This window comes from Erythrolamprus reginae, chromosome Z, assembly GCF_031021105.1.
Source record: "Erythrolamprus reginae isolate rEryReg1 chromosome Z, rEryReg1.hap1, whole genome shotgun sequence".
Lineage (NCBI taxonomy): Eukaryota > Metazoa > Chordata > Lepidosauria > Squamata > Dipsadidae > Erythrolamprus > Erythrolamprus reginae.
This window is the reverse complement of record NC_091963.1, coordinates 101632833-101658769: the sequence shown is the minus strand read 5'-3', so window position 1 is coordinate 101658769 and position 25937 is coordinate 101632833. Positions and strand designations below refer to the sequence as shown.

The window sequence follows — 25937 nt, the reverse complement described above, 5'->3', positions numbered from 1 at the left end:
ATGCAATTGTTTATGGGAAAGGGATGAGAATGGGAAAAATTGGAAATGAAGGTTATTTGTTTGTATGTGCATGTATTTGTGTGCAGGAACAAATACAATCAGTACATTATTTTAAAAGCATCATTTACTACAGAAAAAGAAAATCCAAGTTTGTGTTTTATTTTCAAATTCTCTTGGCGTAGATCATCTCCACAAAGCTCCCCCCCCCCCCAGAATGACGCATTGTTGACAGAAAGAATGATATACCTGAGTTTTGGTCATTTGAATGAGTGACAATCTTCAAGAGCAGCCCTATGTAGTGTACATTATAGTAGTCTGTTCAGGAAATGATCAGATATGAGTAACTGGGAGCAGAGCCTCAAGTTCCCGATATGGGCTCAACTGGCACACAGCATGAAGAGAATATCATGGATAAATAGGGGGGGAAACCCAATTATAGCAACAGATCAGTCAAGTCAGAATCCCCTCAGAAATCTGTGTGGCTCCCACCTTGATTAAAGACTTAAAATGTCTTTGAAAATCTAGCTTTCTCCTCAGTCATGGATTAGCGTAGAATTCTTGTTCTTCCTTTATTATTTATGTATTATTCTGGTTAAGGAAATGTTACTGTATTGTGTGTTTCACTTTTTGACTGAGATTTACCACAAATAATAATGATGGTTGATATGGGTCTGAATATGTGCATGAATATAAAGACTCAGTTTCCTCTCTGAACTTATTCCTTTTTCATCAGCCTCATTTTTACCATCTTTTGTCCATCTATTTAGTATTATTTGGGAAATCATTGGAATTATTTTTTCTCTCTTTAACTTATGTATGTTAAACCATGGAAAGTCTAAGGGAAAAATGTTGGGGGTTGGAGGTTGACACCGCGGAATTTGGTAATGAGTTCCACACTTCAACAACTCGATTGCTAAAGTCATATTTTTTACAGTCAAGTTTGGAGCGGTTGATATTAAGTTTGAACCTGTTGCGTGTTCTTGTGTTATTGCGGTTGAAACTGAAGTAGTTATTGACAGGCAGGATGTTGCAGCATATGATCTTGTGAGCAATACTTAAGATCATGTTTAAGGCGTCGTAGTTCTAAGCTTTCTAGACCCAGGATTGTAAGTCTAGTTTCGTAGGGTATTTTGTTTCAAGTGGTGGAGTGAAGGGCTCTTCTGGTGAAGTATTGTTGGACCTTTTCTAGGGTGTTGATGTCTGAAATTCGGTGTGGGTTCCAGACAGGTGAGCTGTATTCGAGGATGGGTCTGGTTAAAGTTTTGTAAGCTCTGGTGAGTAGTATGAGATTGCCGGAGAGAAGCTACGTAGGATCAGGGTGACAATTTTAGAAGCCTTTTTGGTGATATTGTAGCAGTGGGCTTTGGCACTTAGGTCATTTGATATTAGTATTCCAAGGTCTTTTACTGCGTGGGAGTTGTATGTATGTATGGATTTTTTGTTTGTCAAACAAGTACGAGATAACAGATATAAGTATAAACATGGACATGAATACAGGAAATGAATACAAATAAATGGGACAGTAGGACTGGGATGGAAGGCACACTGGTGCACTTATACATGCCCCCTTACAGACCTCCTAGGAATAGGGTGAGGTCCACGGTAGACAGTTTAAGGTTAAAGTTATGAGGGTTTGAGGATGTAACTACAGAGTCAGGTAATGCATTCCAAGCATTGACCACTCTGTTCTTCTAAGCCCTCATCCTTTTTATGCTACTATAAGAAAAAGCAAAACATGAGAACAAGAAGATTCAGGTCACAGAAATAGCAGGGGAGATACCAAGAGAGAGATAGAGGGAGGAAAGGAGAGAGGGAGTGAATGATTCAATGGAATGGGGATCCAGAACATTTTGAAGCTTTTAGAAGACTAGGCAAGTTTCAGAAGAAAGTTAATCACCTAGAATATATATTACAGTATATTGGAAGATTAGAAAATCACATTTGTTTATACATTTATGCATGGAAAAAAATTAAACTTTTTCATAGCAAAAGAGTCTACAGCAAAGAGGGATAAACTCTTTCCATTTTACCTCTTTCAGTTTTAATCCCAATTCCAACTAGAAGTTATGGAGTTAGATTGAAGAACCCCAGAAATGTGCAGTGAAGTATGATATGAAAGGAAAGGAAAGATCTTCCCACTTAGATGTCATGTTAGAAGTCAAAATAGTCACAAATCCTATACAACATGGCATGCACATCTATTATTATTGTCTATTATATAATAGATATCAATCTATTATTGTTGTTTTGGTTCACTGTTTCATATTCATAAAATGGCTCACATTTTATCATGCAAGTGCACATTTGGGACCAGTTTACATATGCCTGTAGATGTGTTCCTTACATGAATTGATTTAACTGAAAATGTGTCTGCCTGCAATGGCTCGCCTATTTAAGCAAGTGTCACTGCAGTCATCAACCCATGAAATATTCTAAGAAGGAAAGCAATATTTGGAATAAAAAGTTTACAGGCAGTGTAAATTCCTTTGCTCTTTGGATCAAAGACAGCATAAAAATGTGAAACAAGTTTGTGTCTAGGGGAAAAAAGCAGGTAGTATATTTTATGTTGTTTTACCACTCAGCTTACCTTGAATCTCTTGAATTGCCTTGAGAAGGTTAGAGAGGTTCACTGTCCCATCATCTGTAAGGGAGGGGGGAGAAAGAAAAGTAACAGCGGCAAAATGTTATTTTCAGAATTCTTACAGTGATTTATAATGGCCAACAATGTAAAGAGTTTAGGAACATTGTCTTCTTTTCCTTTTGCAAAATAAAGCAATTTAGAGGATGTTCGGAGTGACTTCATGCTACATTGGGCATTAGTGAGCTTCCCTCAAATTAGACGGTTGCCAGGCTACATCTCCAAATTGCTTATGATTTAATTCCTGGGGTCTCCTTTGCCCCCATAATCTAATATCAGTTTTCTCCATATTACTTGTTGTTTTTTCAAAATATATTGATGTTTAACAATTTTGTCTTTTGAAATCTACTTCCTTCTTAAGCACATTTTTTTCAGGCTGAGTTGTAATTAGAAGTCACACTTTGATTATATTCATATCCACCACAATGTGAATAACTTTCAGCAATTAACGATATAGAAAAGTAATTTAAAACAGAATTGGTAAATTTAAACATAATCAACATAAAATCACAATACAACTAGAGGTGAGCATTACATAACGTAATGCAATGTAAGTGTGATTCTTCCTCTTCTTGGGCAGCAGCTTCCTCTCTCATTGGAAATCTTCTCTTCCTCAGCGGCACCAGTTCTCCCAGAATTGAAAATGTGAGCATGTGTGTGTGTGTCTTCCGGGGTGGGTGGGCAGACCCAATCACTTCTTGGAACTACCAGTTCACTCAAACTGATCAAATCGGCAATAGTCCACCTCTGAGTTGAAGTAAAGTGATACCTCTACTTAAGAATGCCTCTACTTAAGAACTGAGTGTTCAAGATTTTTTTGCCTCTTCTTAAGAACCATTTTCTACTTAAGAACATGAGCCCAGAAAAATTTCCCAGAAAATTTGAGAGCAGCATGAAGGCCGGGCTAGTTTCTTGCCATTCCTTCTGGGTTTCTCTCTCTGGCGCAGTGTATTGGAGTCAGCCTTGCACTGGGTGTATGGGAGGCGCGTGCTCCTCCTCGCCATCTCAGAGTCCCTCTTTTTTTTTTTAAGCCTTAAAGTTTTGGATTTTTTAAAATTCCCCTCACCTCACCTTCTTCCTTCAGCAGCGACTGTCCTCCTCCTCTTCTTCCTCCTCCTCCCACCCAAATTCCGAGCTTTTATTTCTTTCCTAATGGGTTTGCACACATTATTTGCTTTTACATCGATTCCTATGGGAAAAATTGGTTCCTCTTAAGAATGTTTCTACCTAAGAACCTGGTCACGGAACAAATTAAGTTCTTAAGTAGAGGTACCACTGTAATAATAAAATGAACAACTCAGAAAACAAAATCACTCATAAATACAACTATTTACACATTATCCAAACTAGTTAAAATATCTTCTGAAACAGTTTTGTCTGAATGTAATTAGGAGGAGGCAAAACTGATTTTCATATGAGATTCTTTCAGAGATCCAGTACTGCTTAATTTCAACTCCCTTTTCTGCCTGAAATAGTTTCTACCTAGGTAATCTGATGAGAGAGGCTGATTTTTAGGAGAAGAAACCAGTCCTGTATATATTTGTGTGTATATATGTGGGTATGCAGACAAACATGCATAGCTATTTTATGATATTTCTATGGCACCTGAGCTTCACAAGTGACATGACACTGATAGTCTGATCTAATTGGAGTATAACATTTCAGCTGTTTTCTTTTTATTGTTTTGGGTTTTTTTAAATATGAAAGCATAAAAAATAATAGTGATACCTCGTCTTACAAACGCCTCATCATACAAACTTTTCGACATACAAACCCGGGATTTAAGATTTTTTTGCCTCTTCTTACAAACTATTTTCACCTTACAAACCCACCGCCGCCGCTGGGATGCCCTGCCTTTGGACTTCTGTTGCCAGCAAAGTAGCCATTTTTATGCTGCTGGGATTCCCCTGAGGCTCCCCTCCATGGGAAACCCCACCTCCGGACTTCCATGTTTTTGTGATGCTGCAGGGGAATCCCAGCAGCGCAAAAACGGGTGCTTCGCTGGCAACAGAAGTCTGGAGGTGGGGTTTCCCAGTGAGGGGAGCCTCAGTGAAATTGCAGCATTGCAAAAACACAGAGGTCCGGAGGTGGGGTTTCGAGGACTTCAGTGTTTTTGCAATGCTGCGATTTCACTGATGCTCCCTTCGCTGGGAAATCCCACCTCTGGACTTCCGTTGCCAGCGAAGCGCTTGTTTTTGCGATACTGGGATTCCCCTGCTGGGATTCTCCTGCAGCATCACAAAAACACAGAAGTCTGGAGGTGGGGTTTCCCATGGAGGGGAGCCTCAGGGGAATCCCAGCAATGCAAAAATGGGTGCTTCGGCTGGCAAAAGAGGTGAACTTTGGGCTTGCACGCATTAATCGCTTTTCCATTGATTCCTATGGGAAACATTGTTTCATCTTACAAACTTTTCACCTTAAGAACCTCGTCCCCGAACCAATTAAGTTTGTAAGACAAGGTATCACTGTATTACTGAAAATCAGAAATTTGCTTTCAAATTGCAATAAAGATAACTTTGGGAGTGCTAGGGTTACAAAACAGTTGGGAAGAACTGTTTCTATATTTAAAGTACCCTTCCCCATCACTGAGATGATGGGAGCCATAATCCAACACATTTTGGAAATTGTAAGATTGCTTTACAATTTATCTTGCTAGCCATTTGAGTATCTCTGAACCAAAAGTCAGAATATAAATACCAACCATTTACTTTTGCCTTTTTCAAGGCCTCTTCCAGCTCTTTGTCCTTTACAGAAATGCCCTTATTGGCTAAAATGGCACCCAGTCCTTCAACAGCAACCATCTCTTCCTGTTCAGCAATTTTCTCTTTATCTTCCTCTTCCTGAGGAGAAGCATTTTCCTCTTCTTTAATAGACGTCTTCTCTTCCTCTTCTTGGGCAGCAGTTTCCTCTTTCTCATCAGAAATCTTCTCTTCCTCAGTGACAGCAACGTTATCTTCCGTAACAGGAGTCTCTTCTTCCTCTTCCTTAACATCAGCAACTTTCTCTTCTTTAACAGGAATCTCCTCTTCCTCTTTCTCAGCGGCAGCACCTTTCTCTTCTTGAATAGGAATCTCCCCTTCTTCAGCGGCAGCAACTTCCTCTTCTGTAGCAGCAACTTCCTCTTCTGTAGCAGGAACTTCCTGTTCCTGTTCCTGAGCAACTGTCTCGTCCTTAACAGGAATCGCTTCCCCCTCTTCCTCAGCGGCAGCAACTTTCTCTTCTTGAATAGGAATTTCCTCTTCCTCAGCGGCAGCAACTTTCTCTTCCTCAACAAGAGTCTCCTCTTCTACAGAGGCAGACATTTTCTTTTCCTCATCAATAATCCCCTCTTCCTCTTCCTCAGCAGCAGCAACTTTCTCTTCCTTAACAGGAATCTCTTCTTCCTCTTCTTCAATAATAACCTCCTCTTCTAGAACAGTAATGGTTTCTTCTTCTAAAGGCCAACAGGAAAAATAGAGATGAAATAAAAAACTAACAAATACAGCATTTTAATAACTGTGCTTTCATTTAATAGGGGAGACCCAGAATGGACAGAATACTAGAAAGGGATGGAAAGCTAACTTTGAAACTGCTAAATTCCCATTTTACTGGCATAACATCCATAAGTACAAAAACTCTGAATTGTATTTTCTTTTTTAAAATCTACATCTATACCTTTCATCTATGTTTAAGCTTATTGGACAAGCCCGGCATTCTATTTCCACACATGAATCGATGGAGGGCCTTCTGCAGCACATTGTTTCATACAGGAATCAAAGTCAATTGGTTGTATAATTCATAAGATTTAATTTGATTTGTATGCCGTCCCTCTCCAAGGACTTGGGGCGGCTCACAGTATGTACAAAAAAACAGAAAAATAGTAATAACTAGTGATGGGCGAACCCAACGATGTTCGGGTTCGGCAAGTTCGGACGAACTTTATGCAAAATTCGTCTGAACCCGAACCGAACCCGAACTCGAACCCGAACGGGGAATCCCTCCCACGAAAAGATTCCAGGGGCAGAGCTTTGACGTCACCAGCAGGTAGCTAAGAGCGCCAAGGCGATCACTTCCTGGATTCCATGCCGCTGCAGTGCCCTTTTTTGTAAAAATAACAATGTTTATTTTTACGTGAAGACCTCCCTTTGAAGGAGCTGGGGAATCCCTCCCACAAAGAGATTCCAGGGGCGGAGCTTTGATGTCACCGGCAGGTTGCTAAGGATGCCCATGTGATCACTTCCTGGATTCCATGGAATCCAGGAAGTGATCACCTTGGCATCCTTAGCAACCTGCTGGTGACGTCAAAGCTCCGAACGCCGAACACGACGCCGAACTTTGCCCGAAGTTTGAAAAAAATTTCGGGTTCGTGTTCGGCATACCGAACACCGCAAAATTCGGTACAGACACGAATTGTGCGGGTTAGGTTCGCCCATCACTAGTAATAACAATACAATTAATATTACATTAAAACAATCTTTAAAATTATATTTAAAAAACTACCACATGTAGCACAATAGCAACAACAATATACAATTATTTTTGTGTTCTTTTACCTCAGTATAATATTAATCAGTTTATTAACTTACCAGGCTGAAGATATGGCTGGACTATCCTCACCGACTTGATAAATTCTCCTAAGTTTACTTTCCCTTCAACTAAGAGGAAACAAAAAATCAAAAGAGATGTTGCTAAGACAGTCCATGAGGATTTATAGCAATACACAGTTTGGGTCCTATTTTTATGAGATAGTAGCTTAAAAAATAAATAAAAAATAGAAATATAGAAATATCTTATATTTTAATATTTTAATGAACTTTCAAAAGCACAAAGAATACTACTTCTCAAGAGGTTTAAATAGGCATTAGAAATTAAAAGACACATAAAGCTTTTTTCTAGTCATGAATGTTCCATGTAGTGCTGCCTTCTTCATAGTATGGCCCATGAGATTCTGATATTTCAAATTAAATCAAATCAAATCTTTATTACAGTCAAAAACCACAATAGATCTTAATAGTTTGAAATACCCCAGCCAACTTATCCTTGGAATGCTAATTGCTATGAGTAATGGGGCTCAAGGGCCATGTATCCAAAGAAAGTATATCCTGTGGAAGACTGCTATGCGGTAGCATATGGTACATAGGCACTAGATATATAACTTCTCAAACTAAACATGTCTTTTTAAAAGAAATATTATGAACATCTGAAAATTGTATATTAAAAAAACTGATTTGAAGAATAATTTTATACCACATTTAGAAAAAGCATTCTGGAATTACAGGCATTTTTTAAGGTTGCTGGAACTGGACATGGATAATCTATTGAAAAGAAGGGCCAGGGGGAAGATGATAGCAGTATACAGGTACTTGAGGGGTTGCCACAGAAAGGAGGGAGTCACACTATTTTCCAGGGTGCCAGTGGGCCAGACAAGGAACAATGGATGGAAGCTGACCAAGGAGAGATTCAACCTGGAAATAAGAAAGAACTTCCAGATGGTCAGAGTGATCAACCAGTGGAACGGCCTGCCAGTGGTGTTTGTGAATGCCCCAACTCTGGACATTTTCAAGAGGAGAGTGGACTGCCATTTGGCTGGGGAGGTGCAGTGTTTCCTGCTTGAGTAGGGGGTTGGACTTGATGTCTTGCAAGGTCCCTTTCAACTCAACTCAACTCAACAAACAATAGCATGCAGTACTTGTGCAATAACAAATTTGAAGACAATCTGCATATTATGTTTACCTTTGCATCACTAGCAAGAGAAAAGGCCCCAAATGGCAAAAGATAAAAATATTTTTCCGCCAACCAATTTTCCCTTTACTCCCAGTTCCTGTTATCTGCCTTGAAATGTAGCTATCGTCTTCTAACCCAGTTCATATATAACAAGGATCAGTTGCTAATGCAGATATAGCCACTGTCATTCAGTCCAAATAGTGCATGAAAAAATGTACAAACAATAAGTTTCACATAAAAGCCTACATGTCTTGACGTATTCTGGGGAAAGGACCTCATTTAATTTTCATTCTGTCTGTCTTGTCCCATTCCCCTTATTCATTACTTATACAAGGAATACCGTTTCTGTTTTTTCCATCCCTGCTCCTCTTCCTGCTGTCATCATCAACTATGACCATGTGACAAAAGGAAATAGTTTTCTGCTGGTCAGGTGAAATTTGCAGCTGTGCATCAATTTCAAGCAAAGTATTTTTACATTCTTTCAGTGAGCTAACCAATCAGACCCTTGCCTTGGTGTCTATTGCCAAATGATTCATTGTCAGTGTCCCCAAATGATAGTATCTTATAGTATCTTGATAGTGTCGGATGGGTTCAGTTGGCCTCAAGTGAAACATAGCTGCTGATCTATCTCTGCTAGTATTAAGGTAAGACTTAGTAACTTCTTTCTAGCTAAGAAATATCCTTAAAATTCAGTGGTATAGTATTTATTTGTTTGAATCAGATGGAACTATAATTTTTGCATGTTCCTTTTTACATAGGGTATGTGTGGCAGATAATTAAAATTACTTTGTTAAGTCAAGCAGGAATGTAAATACCCATTTGCTTCTTTCATTTAAAAAAGCTTAGGCTGCAAAAATTTTATTTTTATTTTTTTTGCTATCATATTACAGTGGTATAATCAGAGGTGGGTTCCTGGCGATTTGGACTGGTTCTACAGAACCAGTAGCAGGAATTTCCTCCTGTTCGCTGAACCAGCAATGATGGCTGGCTGGTCATGCCCCTAAACTGGCTCTCTCAGCGACATGGGAGGAAGCAAACTGGCAGCAAGGTAAGTTAGAACTGACCCCTGGATATTTTTATTTATTTTTATTTATTTTGTCCAATTCAAATTGAAAGTTAAAGAGAATAAAAACATTTAGTAGTAAATATCAGGGAAAGGATAGAAGAAAAGTTATGAGAATAGAATACGTCAATGAAAAGAAGAGGAAATGATATATGAATGGGAGAAAAGATATATAAAATATAGGAGAGACAATTGGATGGGATGGAAGACACCCTAGTGCACTTATGCTCACCCCTAAATGACCTCTAAGGAACCTGGTGAGGTCAGTCGTGGATAGTCTAAGGGAAACATGTTGGGGGTTGACACTACGGAGTCCGGTAATGAGTTCCACGCTTCAACAACTCGGTTGCTAAAGTCATATTTTTTACAGTCAAGTTTGGAGCAGTTGATATTAAGTTTGAACCTGCTGCGTGCTCTTGTGTTATTGCGGTTGAAGCTGAAGTAGTCGTTGACAGGCAGGATATTGCAGCATATGATCTCGTGGGCAATACTTAGATCATGTTTAAGGTGTCGTAGTTCTAGGCTTTCTAGACCCAGGATTGCAAGTCTAGTTTCGTAGGGTATTATGTTTGGAGTGGTGGAGTGAAGGGCTCTTCTGGTGAAGTATCGTTGGACATTTTCGAGGGGGTTGATGTCCGAAATGCGGTGTGGGTTCCAGACAGATGAGTTGTATTCGAGGATGGGTCTGGTGAAAGTTTTGTAAGCTCTGGTGAGTAGTGTGAGATTGCCGGAGCAGAAACTACGTAGGATCAGGTTGACAATTCTAGAAGCCTTTTTGGTGATATTGTTGCAGTGGGCTTTGGCACTTAGGTCATTTGATATTAGTATTCCAAGGTCTTTTACTGAGTGGGGATTGTTTGTGAGATTTTGTTTATTTAGTCGGTATACGAGGTTTGGATTCTGTTTGCCGATGTGGAGATATAACACACAACAGATACAAACTTAATGTAAACTGCAGGAAATATGACTTTAGTAACCAAGTATTTGATGCATGAATCTCACTACCAGATTCTGTAGTATCTTCACCTAACCCCCCAAATTTTAACTATTTACTGTTGACCTCTCCCGATTCCTAAGAGGTCATTAAGGGGCATGCATAGGTGCACCAGCATGCCTTCCGTCCTCTGTCCCAATGTTTCTTTTTTTACTAGTATCATGTATATTAATATTATTACATATCTTTACATACCTCCAATATGTACTTGACAAAACAAATTAATTAAAAAAAAAGTTACCTGAACTAATGTTTCTGAGCTTGCAAATTGTGGTACATGTCTCATAGGAGTTGAAAATAGATGCTTTAATCTCAAAGAGAATGTTTTCCCCAGTAGCCTACCTATACCATCTATTTCAACTTTGTGGTTCTATGATTTTGTAAGCTTTTCAGAAAAGGAAGCGTCAAAGTAAATACTAACTATCTATTGGGGTAGTTGCCAAGGCTTCCTGGAATTCTGCTTCGGTGAGTTGAACGCCTGCAGAGGTCAGAATCCCGTTCAGATCTTGAATATCAATCTTGTCTTCTTCATGTGCAGGAAAAGGAGACCAAAGATAGGTTCAGCTCATATTATTTGAATAGCCACAAAAAGGCAAATGATAGACAGCATTATTTGTTGAGGAGCACAGTTATATTTTAAGGTTTTAAATTGAACCCACAAGGTTCCGTATGATAACAGATTAGGCAAGTAGCTCAATTTTTAAAATTTCTATAAAAGTTCAGTTCTAGATAATAATTAAAATGATTAAAGAGTTTACGGGTAAAAACATACTATTTAATTATTTCCTATTTTAAAAGTAATTAAGGATCATACTAAGGAAGGGCAATAAAAAAACTATTAAGTATTCAATAAATACTGCATAAACTTACTACTCCCACTGTGTTCCCCCCTCCCATGGGGACAACAGTCCATTACTGCATTTACTTCATTTGCTTATTTTCTTATTCTCAAAAGCAAAACAGAAAAAAGAGGAGGAAGAAATAGGTTTGCAGCTAAGCATAGGATTTATTTCCATAACCTGAACAAAAATTTGTTTAAAAAAATTAGGTGATACATAGCATTGGGGGTTAACTCCAGAATTTTTTTTACTAGGCATTACTGATATTAAATATAAAAAAGAAGTATATTATTTAATAATTCATATATTAGTAGCTGCAAGAATAGTATTCGCACAAAAAATGGAAAGAAAAGGAAACTCCAGAAGACGAAGAGATTTTTAGGAAGATTATGGAATGTGCAGAATTGGATATGATGACGAGAAGGTTAGATAACCAACTGGAATCTGAATTTTATAAAACTTGGGGAAAAGTGTATAAATGTTGGAATTCAAAACAAAAAACAAAAAATAAAGATTACTAAAGATAATAAAATAAAGTATGGAATAGCAAATGTATAATGTTGAATATAACACATTTGATGAATAACTTCAACTTTATTAATTGAGTTTAATTATTCTAACCATAATTACATAATTAATAGAAAATATTTGAAATTGCATATTTTTTTACATTAGTATTGAATACAAATAGATATTTTATTGATAAGTTAACTTTTCTGTATTGATCTAAATAGAATTAGCTTTTTCATTTTTGTATTAAGAAGACTTCTATAATAAGAGGAGCAATGGTAGCTCCTATATATGTTAAATGTTGTTTGTTTTGTTTGTCTTATACAGTATTTTAAAAAATCAATAAAAATTATTCAAAAAAAAAAAGCACTGGGGGCTAACTCCTAAAACAGCAATGTATAATCTTTATTGGGAGGGAGGCTGTCAATTGACATTCAGTTTCCATACAGGGGCCATGCTACAAAAAAAATATTTATTTTTATTTATTTATTTGATTTTTATGCCGCCCTTCTCCTTAGACTCAGGGCGGCTTACAACATGTTAGCAATAGCACTTTTTAACAGAGCCAGCCTATTGCCCCCACAATCCGGGTCCTCATTTTACCCACCTCGGAAGGATGGAAGGCTGAGTCAACCTTGAGCCGGTGATGAGATTTGAACCGCTGACCTTCAGATCTACAGTCAGCTTCAGTGGCCTGCAGTACAGCACTCTACCTGCTGCGCCACCCCGGCTCATTATGTACAAAAATGTACAATGTCAGGACCAAAGTACTACCTCATTTAGGAGAAAAAATAAATTCCTTTTAATATTATTATTCATCAATATTTGTTTCCTTGCCCATCTTTTTAGAGAGTGATTTTTCACCAATTACTAATTTTTCAAGGTAAAAATCTAAATTTAAAATTAATTACAGTGTTTTGCATTAAGTATATGTTATGATGTTCAAGTTTTCAAAAGTTAGATGAATTATCTTTTCTGCTCCAAGTTAAAACACTTAAAAAAAAATTAAATAGTATCTTAGATTTTGAATTTCAAAAGCTTCACATGCTTTGTCTCTGCTAAGAATTGTTTTGATGCTTTTAACTTTTGCATTTTTTATACTAGCGTTATTGTTTTATTAAATGAAGTATTTCATGAGGCATCCCAAACACTGGTTTGATAGTGAGACTAAATATTTGGAAAGGAGCAAGGGATGGGAAGAATTATTAAGTGATGGAATGCTTCTCCATAGTTTAAAAAGATAAAATTTATTTTTTAAAAAGGAAATAAGGAAACGTAAAATACAGGGAGACCAGATAGATAAACCCTACATTCAAAATCCCCCCCCCCATTTAACTTACTTTCCAGTTTAAAAGGCCGTTTCATAAACATAATGTTCTGCAATAAATTCTTCATATCCACTTTGTCATTACCTGCACACAAAATATAAATAGCATGAGGAACATCAAGGAAATTGGAATAGGGGAAGAGGAAAGAAGAAAAAATGAAAAAAAAATGGGAATTTTTCTTCTGCCCAGTTTCTTTAAAGGCAGCCAAGCAGTTCTTCAGTTCAGAATTTACTTCAAATTTATAAGCTATTGGTTTGTTGACAGAAAATACCAGCTAAAAAGAAATGATGCCACTAGCTGCTCCTATATGATAGTAGTACATTGAAATATCAGATTAAAAAAGGGATGTTTTCATTAATCACAGATGTGGAAATTGATAGAAAAGTATTAATCAGTTCCAGATATTCATGAAGTATAAATCCCAGTAGCCCACAACACAAGTTGACTGTGGCTCAGGGTAAAGTGTTCCTGGTTTACTCGTGCCTGTCAGTCGTCAGAGAGCTGGTTGCAAAGGAAGCGTGAGGCTCTGTCCACCTGCCTGGATGGCGCCATTTCTGTTCTTTTATCCTCTGTGCATGCACAAAGCACTCTGTGCATGCGCAGAGGGTAAATGAACCCAAAAGGCAGTGTCTGGGTGAATGGGTGGAGACTCACGCTCCCTTCGTGACCGGCTCTCCAACAACTGATAGGCAAGAATGAACCAGGAGCATGTCACACCTGTTGTGGCTGCTAAAAGCTGATGTTTAGCAAGCTACAGCTTGCCTTTCCTTTAGAATGAGGGCAGTGCAGGGAGGCAAAAGAAGTTCTCAGCAAAGAAATATGCCTTGACTTCTGGTTTCCACCTTTCACTGAGTAAGGTGGAGAAAGTTTAGCGTAGGAAGCCAAGACAGAACTGAAAAGATTGTGTCCTCCCAAGAAACTACTTATTGTGTATTGTGCACGATTTGTGTATTGTGTATTTTTGTGAATCGTGCACGAATTCCTGTGCCAAATGAGTGCCTTCTGTCTCCTGTCCTATTGCTCTCCTATATCTCCTATACCTTTCTTCTATCCCTATATCTCTTCTTCTACTCTTTCATTGATATGTTCTATTACTATATCTTCTCTTCTATTATTTCTTAGATATATTTTACTATGAGTATCTCCTCTATAACTTCATCATGTATTTTACTATGTGTATATAGATATATACCCACTAAAACCCTCATTCTGTATTGGACAAAATTAATAAATAAAATAAATAAAATAAGAGGCAGGAGCTGTTGAAACCTCTTTATTGCATTGATTATGCCAATAAAGAGATTTCAGATTTTCTTTATTGCATTGATTATGCCAATAAAGACATTTCAGAGATTTCTTTCTATTTTTGGGTTTGTATATTGCCTCTATAATAAGCCTGGAAGCTAGTATAGAAACCTGCCGCTCATTAATCAAATAGGTGCATGTGGAGGGAAACATCTCTCCAGATCTTATCTGTCTGTTCAAATGGATTCTTCCCAGAACTAAATAAGGTCAAATCCTAGAGCCACTCATGTTTTATTTTAGCTATGTTTTTTCAAGTAAATCCCAAGAATACAAAGCATTTACTCTGGGTATTCTTTCTATTTGTTACAAGACTGTGAGGTGCTTGTTAGCAAAGTGCCAAATTATTTCCCAATCTCTGCATCTGATTTCTTTCTTCAGATACCAAGAAGTACAGGGGGGTGTTGGAAACAAACTGCAGAGCAGATGTCATGTTAGTAAGATGATGGAAGCTTGGAAGCTGCATAGTTTCCTGGCTCATCATTAATTCTGGGCCAGCCATTTTGTTTCTGGTTTTGAAATACTTTAAGAGTTTGGAATAGATCTACAAAGAGATAGTTTGAAAGGATCAGATCATTTTTCTCGATATGGGAATTCCTGTTAATAAATTAACTAAATAAATTATTCATTAACTGAATAACACAATAATTTTGCTTAGAATTTTGTTTAAAAAACTAGGCTTCTGAATTTGGGATTTTTTGGGGGGATTTCTAGGGCAAGTGTCTGGCAGGTGCATTCAACCTTCAAAGTGTTCATCCTTGCTTTTTTTGTTTAACTTACCATCAAGAGTAAGGGGCTTCAAAGCCTCTTGAATTTCTTCTTCTGTTATATTGAGGCCCATTCCTGTCAGGTTGGTACTCAATTCATCAGTTTCAACCACTTGCCCTGATATCAATTTACAAAAAAATATCTAATGTCACAATCCAAGATTCATATTTCCGAGACCAAGCTATAAGAAAAAAGTTGGAATCACTCTATAATATGTAAAGAAACATTTCACTCTTGGGTTTAAATGATTTATACAAGAAATACCCCCAACTGGTGGTGGGGTATGATTGATTGTTTGGTGGTGGGATCACTGAGCACATGTATATGTTATATGTTGTGTGTGTGTTTTATATTATAAAAATCAATAAAAATATTAATTAAAAAAAGATTCATATTACATAAATATCAGTACATTATTACCAACTGGCCTGATGGTTTCTGCCACTCTTCAGCTCCCCAAAACTACCACTTTGGAATGAGAAAATAACAATTTCTCTAAATGGTTCCTCAACTTTAGCCAAGGATTATAATTAGTAGACGTAGATAGATGGGCAAGTATTCTTCTGCATGGACTTCTTTTCAAAGTTGTGTTGCAGCTTGTAATATTGTACCAGACATGATATCCTAACTGATGTCCAGTTAATTATGTGTCATATATATTACAATGTCATCAGAATAAACCATGCTATTAATCTCTACTTAATAGGTTAATATAGGATCATTAATAATCTCATCATAATCAGAAGTATATAGCTTATCCTTCCTTCCTAAAACTAAGTTTTAGGAGGGAATGGTAAGTTTCTACCTATTTCTGTATTCAAATTCATCTCTAAAGCGTCTTGATTTCTGTTCCTGCTACTGATTGGAATCAGAAATTTAACATTTAGCACCACTATTTTAAAATCCGGGAGATAAAGCCTGGTTTATTTTGTTTCTAATATGCACCTGTTAAGAATTATTTTCTACATTAAAAAGAATCCAGCAGCAACATTTTGAATAAAATCCAGAAAAAAGGAAAGCAACAAGACATGACATATTACAAAGATTGCAAAGAGAAGCTCAGCAAGAGGTCTAAATTGAGCAACAGGTACCCAACGACATGAACTGCAGGCAGTTTATCTTAACCACAACTGCTCATACACAAAAGAAGAAGATAATTACTGCCACCTGTATGTCTTTGCGAGCTTCCCAAATATACCAGACTGGACATAATAGAATGCTGGATTCTATGGGCTGCAGCCAAAAATCTCTGAAAGTCACTTTAGTAAAAGCAGAGACTATTTTTATTATGATTATTTATATTTTTACTTGTATTTTGTATTATATTATGATTATAATTAGGATGTTTCCATGGAAAATATGCTGCATAAGAAGATTTTTTTAAATGTTACCTCTCCAGTAATTTATACCTTACACCTATTCTACAAAACCAGCATTCCCTAGTAGAAGTATGAACCACTGATCATTTAACAGGAGCAGGAATAGACAACATCTTTATGTGGTCAGCCCACTGGGAAATAACCATTTCCTGCCTTTTGGGGCTACTTTGGAGCAGGGTGACCTGGAGCAAAGGGAAGTGTGGTTTGCCTAATGACTCCAGAGTGGAACTTTGACAAATATCCAATTCTTGCCAAAAATCTGTCCCCTTAGCCACAATTATAATACTTTAATTTCAGTTATAAACCAGAAAATAAAATAAAAGTATAAAATGTATACCAGTTGCTACATCGATCAAAGGTGTAAAAATATTTTACTCATTAGCTGATGAATGTAAGAATGGACTATCTTTCAGTTTATTCTAATTTGAATTATAATTTCAAATTGTCTGGAGACTTACCTCCTGCACTTAATATGAGCTTTACATTCTTCACTCTTTCCATCAAGTCATTCAGATTAACTTTTCCATCCTCTGCAAGACAGAGGAGGAAGTAATTAACCCAGCTGAATAGGCTAACTAAGGCTACTGTTACTTACATTTCAAGAAATATGCATAAAAATAACAGAACTATTCCTGAACCTGGAATTCTTCAGGTATTTATTTATTTATTAGATTTCTATGCCGCCCTTCTTGAGGCGACTCAGGGCAGAGTACATTATATTATGTAAGAAGATATGTTACAAATGCACATTTATAACAAATGTTAGGAATTATACCTATAACACATCCCGGAAAAGTGAGAATGTGTGTGGTAATGTGCAGAAAACTGAATAAATAACATTTTTATTTTTGTTTTCATTTGTATGCTCCTTTCAGTTTATTATTTACTTATATCCTGTCATTATTATTTTTTTATGAATAACTCAAAGCAATGAATATATCCAATACAGTGTTCCCTCGATTTTCGCGGGAGATGTGTTCCGAGACCGCCCGCGAAAGTCGAATTTTGTTTGCGAAGTAGAGATGCGGAAGTAAATACACTATTTTTGGCTATGAACAGTATCACAAGCCTTCCCTTAACACTTTAAACCCCTAAACTGCAATTTCTCATTCCCTTAGCAACAATTTAGATTATTACTCACCATGTTTATTTATTAAAGTTTATTAAAAAATATATTTATTAAAGGTGGATGAAAGTTTGGCGATGACGTATGATGTCATTGGGCGGGAAAAACCATGGTATAGGGAAAAAACCCGCAAAGTATTTTTTTAATTAATATTTTTGAAAAACCATGGTATAGCTGTTACGCGAAGTTCGAACCCGCGAAAATCGAGGGACCACTGTATATTTTTTCCTCTTATTTTTCCCAGTTCACATATCTCCTTAGAATCTATATCTGGTTTTGTTTATTTTCCCAATCATTGAACTTTCTCAGTTGGAAACTGATTTTTATTCCAAGTTCCATGCCAGTATTCTAACGACTTCTTAAGAATGATTCTAAATTCTAAACCTGCTGCTGACTGATATTCTTTGACAGTCTACTTTTCCCTGAAGTTGGAATGTCCACAGGTAGGTAAGGGCAAAAATGATGCCAGCTGCACTCCTTTAGCGTTCCAGCTCGTAGCCCACCGCTGCCCTACCCTATCTATTCTCTGCCTTCTGAGTCTCAGCGGATCTGGAGGAAATGGCGATTTTGCCATAACCTTCCCCTGTCATGCCACACCCACCACTACACTCACAGAAATGGTATTAAAAACATTTGACTCTCACCACTGTACAGTAATGGGCTGCAGGTGGTATGGCTGGGATTGGGGCTCTGGTAGCGGAAATTGAGATGTGCATGCGTGCGCATGCCTGTGTGAGATTTGGATTCTGTGCATGTGCGGCAGAGATTCCATCGATTTTCAGCAATTTTTTTTTTGCTTTTGCACATGCGTGGAAGCAAAGAAATAGCCAAAAATAGGCGAAACCTCATGCGTGAGAGTGTCCTGGCATGGGATTTAGCTTGATGCACATATACAGAAGCCAAATCTTGCACCGCTGGGGGTGCATTCATCTGCGACTATCCCGGAGAGCGTACCGGGAGAGCCTGGTATGTGCAACCTCTGCCTGCTTAACAACAATGGAAAATCTGTTCCCGCTTATCAGATATTGAGGACTGCCGCATATAGATTATATGGTTAGTGTCTCTGTGCTCATCAGAGAGGTCCATTGGCTTTCCTTTCCAAGCTCCTATTATTATTTGAATTCTTCTTTCAGAGTTTGTACTCAGCTATTCAGCAAAACGAGCCTGTACTTACAGCACCAAGAGAAGATAGGCACCATATTGTTTTCCCCCTAGCTATTAGGCCCTTAACTCTTTCAACTTCATACTTGACCAGTCAAAAAAATTTTATCTGCCCAAAATTGGAAAAATCAAGACACTCCATCAGAAAGGCAAATAATAGAAAAAATATACAGGTGTGCGATTTCTTTCTTTTTTATTGTATTTGAAGAACTAAATAAACCTTTAAAAAAATTAATCTGCCATTGTAATCTTTAGTCTGCACTGTTAAAACAGAAGAGTTTTCTTTGGCATGCTGAGTGACTAAAGTTTAAAAATTTGATATATTTATACAAATGTATATCGCTGTCCAGCTCACTTTCAGTAACTCCAACAACAATCTGTCAATCAAAAAACCCACTTGATGGGCTCTACCTCACTCTGGGCTCCCCAGGTCCATTGGCAAAACCAGGTCTGCATAGCTCTGTGAAAGATTGTCAAAGTGGGGGAGCCAGTCTTATTTATTATTTATTTTATTTATTTATTTGGACTTATCTACTGCTCAACTCCCAAAGGACCTTGGGTGACTCACAACCAAAATGTGACATAAAACCCCCTAAAAACCATTCAAAACAATTTAAAATCAGCAATTAAAACAATTAAAAAACCATGTATGTCTTTAACAGACGGATCCCAATGGTATGGGAATGATATTTCATAGGCAAGATTTATTTCCATGGGGATGATGTTTCATAGGGAAGATTTGGATAATTTAATGCAATCCAATAATAAATGACTCTTAGTAAAACTAAAACAGAGTATCTAAAAGACTCACCATCTGGAGCTGTAGAATTCAGAATTTCCTTGAGTTCATCATCTGTTAGGTAAATGCCCATACCGATTAGGGCATTATCCAGATCAATGACATGAATCCAATCCACTGAGAAAAAACAATAATAATCAGCAAATATTTCCAAAATTTTGGCATTCCATATATAGATAGCAAAACTCACAAGATAACAACTCTTCCATACCAAAACAAGCAACTTTAAAAGTGGAAATCTAGATTCTATATACGTTTGATAAATATGCATACTTTTTCTTCATTTGACATTATTGGTGAATTTTTACTATTTTGCACCAAATGAGCAAACATTTATTTATTTATTATTTAGATTTGTATGCCGCCCCTCTCCGCAGACTCGGGGCGGCTCACAACAGAATAAAACAATTCTCACTCAATAAAACAATTCTCAACAATAAAACATGTCTCACTCTTTCGCCTTATAGTTTTATATTCAGTCCTAACCTTGATTTTTGAAAAACTAGCAAAGACTAATGAATTGCTACTGCCAATATCATCATTGTAATATCTAAATGTTTAAAAAAACACCCTCTCAAGAAGCTAAATTCTGTTTCCATTACAATATTTTGTAGTCCCAAAAATCAAAACACAGCCCCTAGTTTCAATCAGACTTTTGCTGAGACCACTAATTCATGTGTTACTGTAGTTTTATCCAATTGCTGCCTCCTTTTTCAACCCCATCAAGCCCAGCTGTTTTTCCCTCCCAACTATTGTCAATATCCTTGAAGAATTTTAATCCAGCCATGGAAATTCACTTACTCTCTGCTTGGGATTGTATCTGGGTCTTAAGCACACTTTCCATCAGTTCACTCATCTTCACCTTTTCATTTTCTGCACAGGCATTTTAAAGTGAATTTACCATGTAGGCAAAAAATGCAGGAGTAAAACTTGAGTGCAATATTTTACAATTCATCTTAATTGTATTTAAATTATTAAATCTATATTAATAATTAAATTTCACTAAAGTGACAGGTATTAATATTTTACCAGTCAAAGTAGCTATCAAAAGTAATTGAAATACAATGCACATTTAAAATCTCAATTAAAAAAGCATAACATTCTGATTTAGCTCAATCAGGAGGCTAAAGGCTTATTAGCAAGAGTCTGGAGAAAAGACTTTCTCCCCTTATTCTGAAAATTGTACTACAGCTAGACAAAACTCAATCAGAAAGGAATTACACAAAATAGGAACTTTTGAAAATACTAACCTGGCTTGAAAAGAAGAAGACTCAGAGGAAAATCTCTACAGCATGTTACAAGCTAAGCAGATTCATGCAAGACAAGATGATGTTTTGTTTTGTTTTATTATTTTATTCTATTTATCTCTTTTCCCACTCACCATCCACAGTCACATTCTTCAATGCTTCTTGGAGCTGCTCTTTGGTTAATGGGATTTCCATGTTGGACAAAAGAGATTCTATATCTTCTACAGCAACTTTTTCTTCTATGTCACCTAAAGAGCAAAGTAAATTGGCTGAAGGATGCATTTTTAAGAAAGTTGATAAGCCAATGTTCCCTCCCTTATTTTTCTTTCTGGACAGAGTAGCACTTTCCCAGGCAAAACCAATGAGCAATTGGGTTATTCGCAGCTTCTGTTTGAAGAACAGGTGGCAGATGGCAGTTGTGGCCCAGAGGTTCTTGCTCAGATGTGTCGGATTGCTTGTTGTGGAATTTGGAGGCTGCTTTATTAGATTAGATATTATTAGAGTTGGAAGGGACCTTATAGGTCATCTAGTCCAACCCCCCACTCAAGCAGGAGTTCCTACACCATTTTGGACAAATGGCAGTCCAATCTCTCTTTGAAAGTCTCAAGTGTTGGAGCTCTCACAACTTGTTCTGCCGGCGTGTCCCAACCGCCCTTAATTACAGGGTAATTAGTCCAAAAAGACACACACCCCATGATAGAAGGAAAACCAAAAGTCTTTATCAACAGAAAAGCAGAAAAAACTCCCTTTTTAAATGTCAAAGGGATTTTCTGGTACACACAAGTCACAGGTTAAATGCAATCCAATTTCTCACCCAGTAACTGGGAAATTGAGTCCAATTCTAAAAGTCCAGAAATTCCACACACAGTCTTGAACAGGGAAATATCAAACCACCATCTTGACGAACTCTGAATCAGATAAACTTCCACGAGGCTAAACCAGCATGCTGCTCTTTTTATCTGTAGCACTAATTACAGCAGCCCCACCCAACCACAGGTGGCCTCACTTATCTCCTGTAATAATCCTTCAGTTGTTCTCTCCTATGCATCACTCTACGCATGTGTGGGTCCGTCATAAGTTCTTGTTCAGAATTCAGGGATGATAAGGATGATTGATCTTCTCCTGGGCTGCCAAACTCCCCTCTGCCCTGGCACTCATGCTTCCTTTGTCAGAGGAGACTTCATCGGCAGATTCTATCGGGAGCAAAACAGGCCTGTGGCATGTGGATGTTTCCCCCACCTCCACCTCCACATTCCTTGGGGCAGGAGCTGGGCCAGAGCTAACCACAACACAACTTCTGCAGGCAAGCTGTTCCACTGGTTGATCTCTCTCACTGTCAGAAAGTTCCTTTTTATTTTCATGTTGAATCTCTCTTGATCAGCTTTAATCCATTATTCCTTGTCTGAACTTCTGGTGCTTTGGAAAAGAGCTTGATCCCTTCCTCTCTGTGGTAGCCCCTCAAGTATTGAAACACTGTTAGCATGTTCTCTTCTGCACTTTCTCTAGCGTTTCAATGTCTTTATTTTCTTTTTTTATAAACTGCACTGTTTGTCAAATCACCTCAGCTGATACTTCAAGGTGTAGCAAGATGTAATTACTCCCTATAAAATCCTAATTGGAACCATGAGTATGTTTATGAGCTTACTCAGGCATTCATTTGCTTTACAGACTGGGTAGGTCATAAATATGAGGATTGGTTGCAAAGTTTCTTTTTCATCACTGTTGTAATTGTAAAAGGTTGCTGTATAAGACAATCACCAAACAAAGACTCCTATCATAAACAGCTGAGAACAAGGAATGAAAATCACTGCACTAGGTTCAGTTCTCTCACCCTCATAATATGCAAAGAGGAGGGAAGAATAGTCAGTTTCAGGGTACTTTGCCAGTCTGTTCTTTTGAAGATGAACAAAAAATTGACAGAATGCTTCTCAATTTCTATTACTGTATGTTTTTTAGTTTAGGCCAGGAGTAGGCAAAGTTGGCTTTCCTATGACACGTGGACTTCAACTCCCAGAGTTCCTGAGCTAGCATGATTGGCTCAGGAATTCTGGGAGCTGAAGTCCACAAGTCATAGAAGAGCCAACTTTGCCTACCCCTGGTCTAGGCAAATGATGGCGAACCTATGGTACACATGCTATGTAACGCTGATTGATCAGATAACATCATCCTCCTCACCATAATCAGATTGGAACCTGCCTGTATTCATAACTGAAAATGTTACTAATTTTGTAATCTTTGTAATGTTTGTAATCTTTTTCAATCAACAATTAATGAGAACTAAAATTGTAACCAGATTTACAGCTTGTTTGAAACTTACTATCAGCTTTACAAAATCTTCGATCGTTGGTTAATGCAAACACAAAATCTTTCATACTCAATGTCCCATCAGCTGCAAAAAAGTAAACAAATGAATAAAAATTATTGGTATTTATTGATCCAGTAATATTGTATATCAATTAATAACTGGTTTAATAATTTAAGTATGTTGCAAATAAGATCATCAGTTCATTGTCAGAAAATGTTACAGAAAGTGGTACTACTTGGCTCATATTCTAAGTAAAAAAGCTAAGCAAGATTGAACCTGGATGGAGATGAGCATTCTAATTGTCAAAGAAATAAACAAAGGACTAGAAAAAAAGTAACTGCTTCCATCTTCAGATCGTACAGAATGCAGCTGCGAGAGCAATCATGGACTTCCCAAAGTATGCCCATGTTTTTTTTTTAAATAAATTTTATTGATTTTATAGGTTTACAAAAAACAAACATATAACAGTGCACAGTGCATGTGCCCATCACCAAACAACACACACACACCGTCACCCCCACCACCCCTATAGGAGGATTCAAAGACTTTTAAGTTATTTGTCTATCTATTGATCCTTGGCTCTATCTTGAACGCTTTTTTACTAAAAGAGTGATTGTAGTTTATTTTTCGTATTTACATCACAGATTCTACTTAACATATAATCTTTTACCTTGTTCCATCGCACCATCAGCTTCTCTAGTTTATTCTCATCAAAATTATTTAATCTTATTTCCATAATTTCAAAATGTATGTAATCCACCATGTACCAGTACCAATTCTGTAGTGTCCATTTTGTAGAGTCTTTCCATCCTAATACTATCACCGCTTGAGCACTTTCCAATGCTACAGTTTTAATTTCTTTAGATTCTCCTAGTTCCCTATATTTAATTAAGATTGCTGTTTCTTTTGTAATTATCCAATTAATGTTTAACATTTTATTAATTTCATTCTGGACTACCTTCCAGAATTTCTGTATTTCTGTACATTCCCAGATCATATGCATAAAGATTCCTTTTTTCTGGCATCCATGCCAGCATTTACCCTTCTCTTTCCCCTGGAAGTATGCAAGTTGTGCAGGTGTATAGTACCACTTATGTAAGATTTTTCTTCTCATCTCTTTAACTCTCGTGTTTTTAATCTTATATATATATACTATTATTTCTTCCATTTCTCTTTCGTCTATTTGTAAGTCATCCTGCCAACATCTTGTTAAACTTTTAACTACTTCTTCTTGCCTCTGCAATAGCATTCTATATATGTTACTGGCTTGTCCTTTACTTTCATTTATCTTTACCCTTATTATTTTTTCCAAGCTATTTTCTTCTCGTAAGAAGGCTTCTTTATTCTCACTTTTATTTAAATATGTACATATTGCATTAATCTGCAACCATTGCTGTTTACCGGTCAACCATTCCAATCTAGTTCTACTAACTCTTCCATCTTTCTCATATAACTGTTCCATTCTCATTACCCCTTTACTATTTAATATTTTAATAATTCTAGTTAAATTAGCCTCATCCCCTATATTCAGTGCATGTAACGTTGATAGCTTGGATATCTTTATTCCACTTGTCCTCTGCCATTTAAGCCATATTTCTAAACATGCTTTAAAAGAATCACTTAGGGTACTGGTTTCAATTCTATTCCAACTTTTAAATAATAATTCTTTATTATTTATATTATTAATTTCTCTTTCTAATTCTACCCATTTCTTTTCCCCCCATAACTGTAGCTCGATTAACCTTTCGATTTGAAATGCATTTCTATATAATACTAGGGATGGGCTTCCCCATCCTCCTTCTTTTTCTTGTGCATACTGCCAATGCTTCCTTATTCTAGATTTTTTCTCTCCTTCAATCCAAAAGTTTAGTCTATTATCCCATTCTCTTAATTTTGCCTCAGGAAAACTGCCCGGTAAAACTTGAAACAAATACATCATCTTTGGTATTATCATCATCTTAAGGGCCCTTATCTTAGCCAGTCTTCCTAAATTTTTACCCTTCCAATTTTTGATCTACTTCTGGATTTTTTTCCATATTAAGTTATAATTGGCCGTTGTTATTTTTGATGGATTTTTAAATAACCAAATTCCCAAATATTTCATTTTTTTACAACCTAATTTCAATCCTGAGATTTTTTGAATTTCAATTTGCTCTTTGGGGCCAGTATTTAAGCATATTATCTCTGATTTTTCTATATTAACCTTAAGCCCTGATTGATCTTTAAATTCTTGAAGTAATATCATTATTTTTTTCATCATTTCAATTGGGGTTTCAGACATTACTATAGCATCATCTGCAAATAAGTTTAATTTCAATTCAAGTTCCCCTATTTGATAGCCTCTCCATTCCTTATCATTTCTAATTTTATTTGCTAAGGTCTCGATTGCTAATGCAAATAGCATTGGGGATAATGGGCAACCCTGTTTAGTTCCATTTTGAATTTTAATCATTTCTGTTCTATTGCCATTTACTCTAATTTGAGCTACATTATCCTTATATATTGTTTCTATAACTTTACAAAATTTATTTCCCATATTTAAATCTTTACATAGTTGAAATAGGTATTCATGATTAACTTTATCAAAGGTCTTATAAACATCTAATTTTAAAATGCTTAATTTCCTTTTGGTACTGGTAGCATGATGTAGAACATTAATCACGTTTCTTATTGGTTCAAAGATTTTCCTTCCTTTCACAAATCCATATTGATCTTCTCCAATTATTTTTGGTAATATATTCTCCACCCTATTTGCCAATATTTTCATAAATATCT

General features: G+C 36.8%; 1 protein-coding gene across 1 annotated transcript in view; it reads right to left on the bottom strand.

Annotated features, from left to right (window-relative positions):
- The window catches only part of LOC139153862 (reticulocyte-binding protein homolog 2a-like), a 123298-nt gene that overhangs the window by 41056 nt on the left and 56305 nt on the right, over nt 1-25937 (bottom strand). Inside the window, exons 28-38 of the mRNA XM_070728277.1 lie at nt 23175-23246; nt 20992-21105; nt 20412-20483; nt 19623-19727; nt 16983-17054; nt 15158-15262; nt 13088-13159; nt 10820-10924; nt 7204-7272; nt 5340-6071; nt 2588-2641 (exon numbers count right to left, since the gene is read on the bottom strand). Coding sequence (XP_070584378.1) covers nt 2588-2641; nt 5340-6071; nt 7204-7272; nt 10820-10924; nt 13088-13159; nt 15158-15262; nt 16983-17054; nt 19623-19727; nt 20412-20483; nt 20992-21105; nt 23175-23246 — 1572 coding nt within the window. The remainder of the gene's footprint in view (nt 1-2587; nt 2642-5339; nt 6072-7203; nt 7273-10819; nt 10925-13087; nt 13160-15157; nt 15263-16982; nt 17055-19622; nt 19728-20411; nt 20484-20991; nt 21106-23174; nt 23247-25937) is intronic.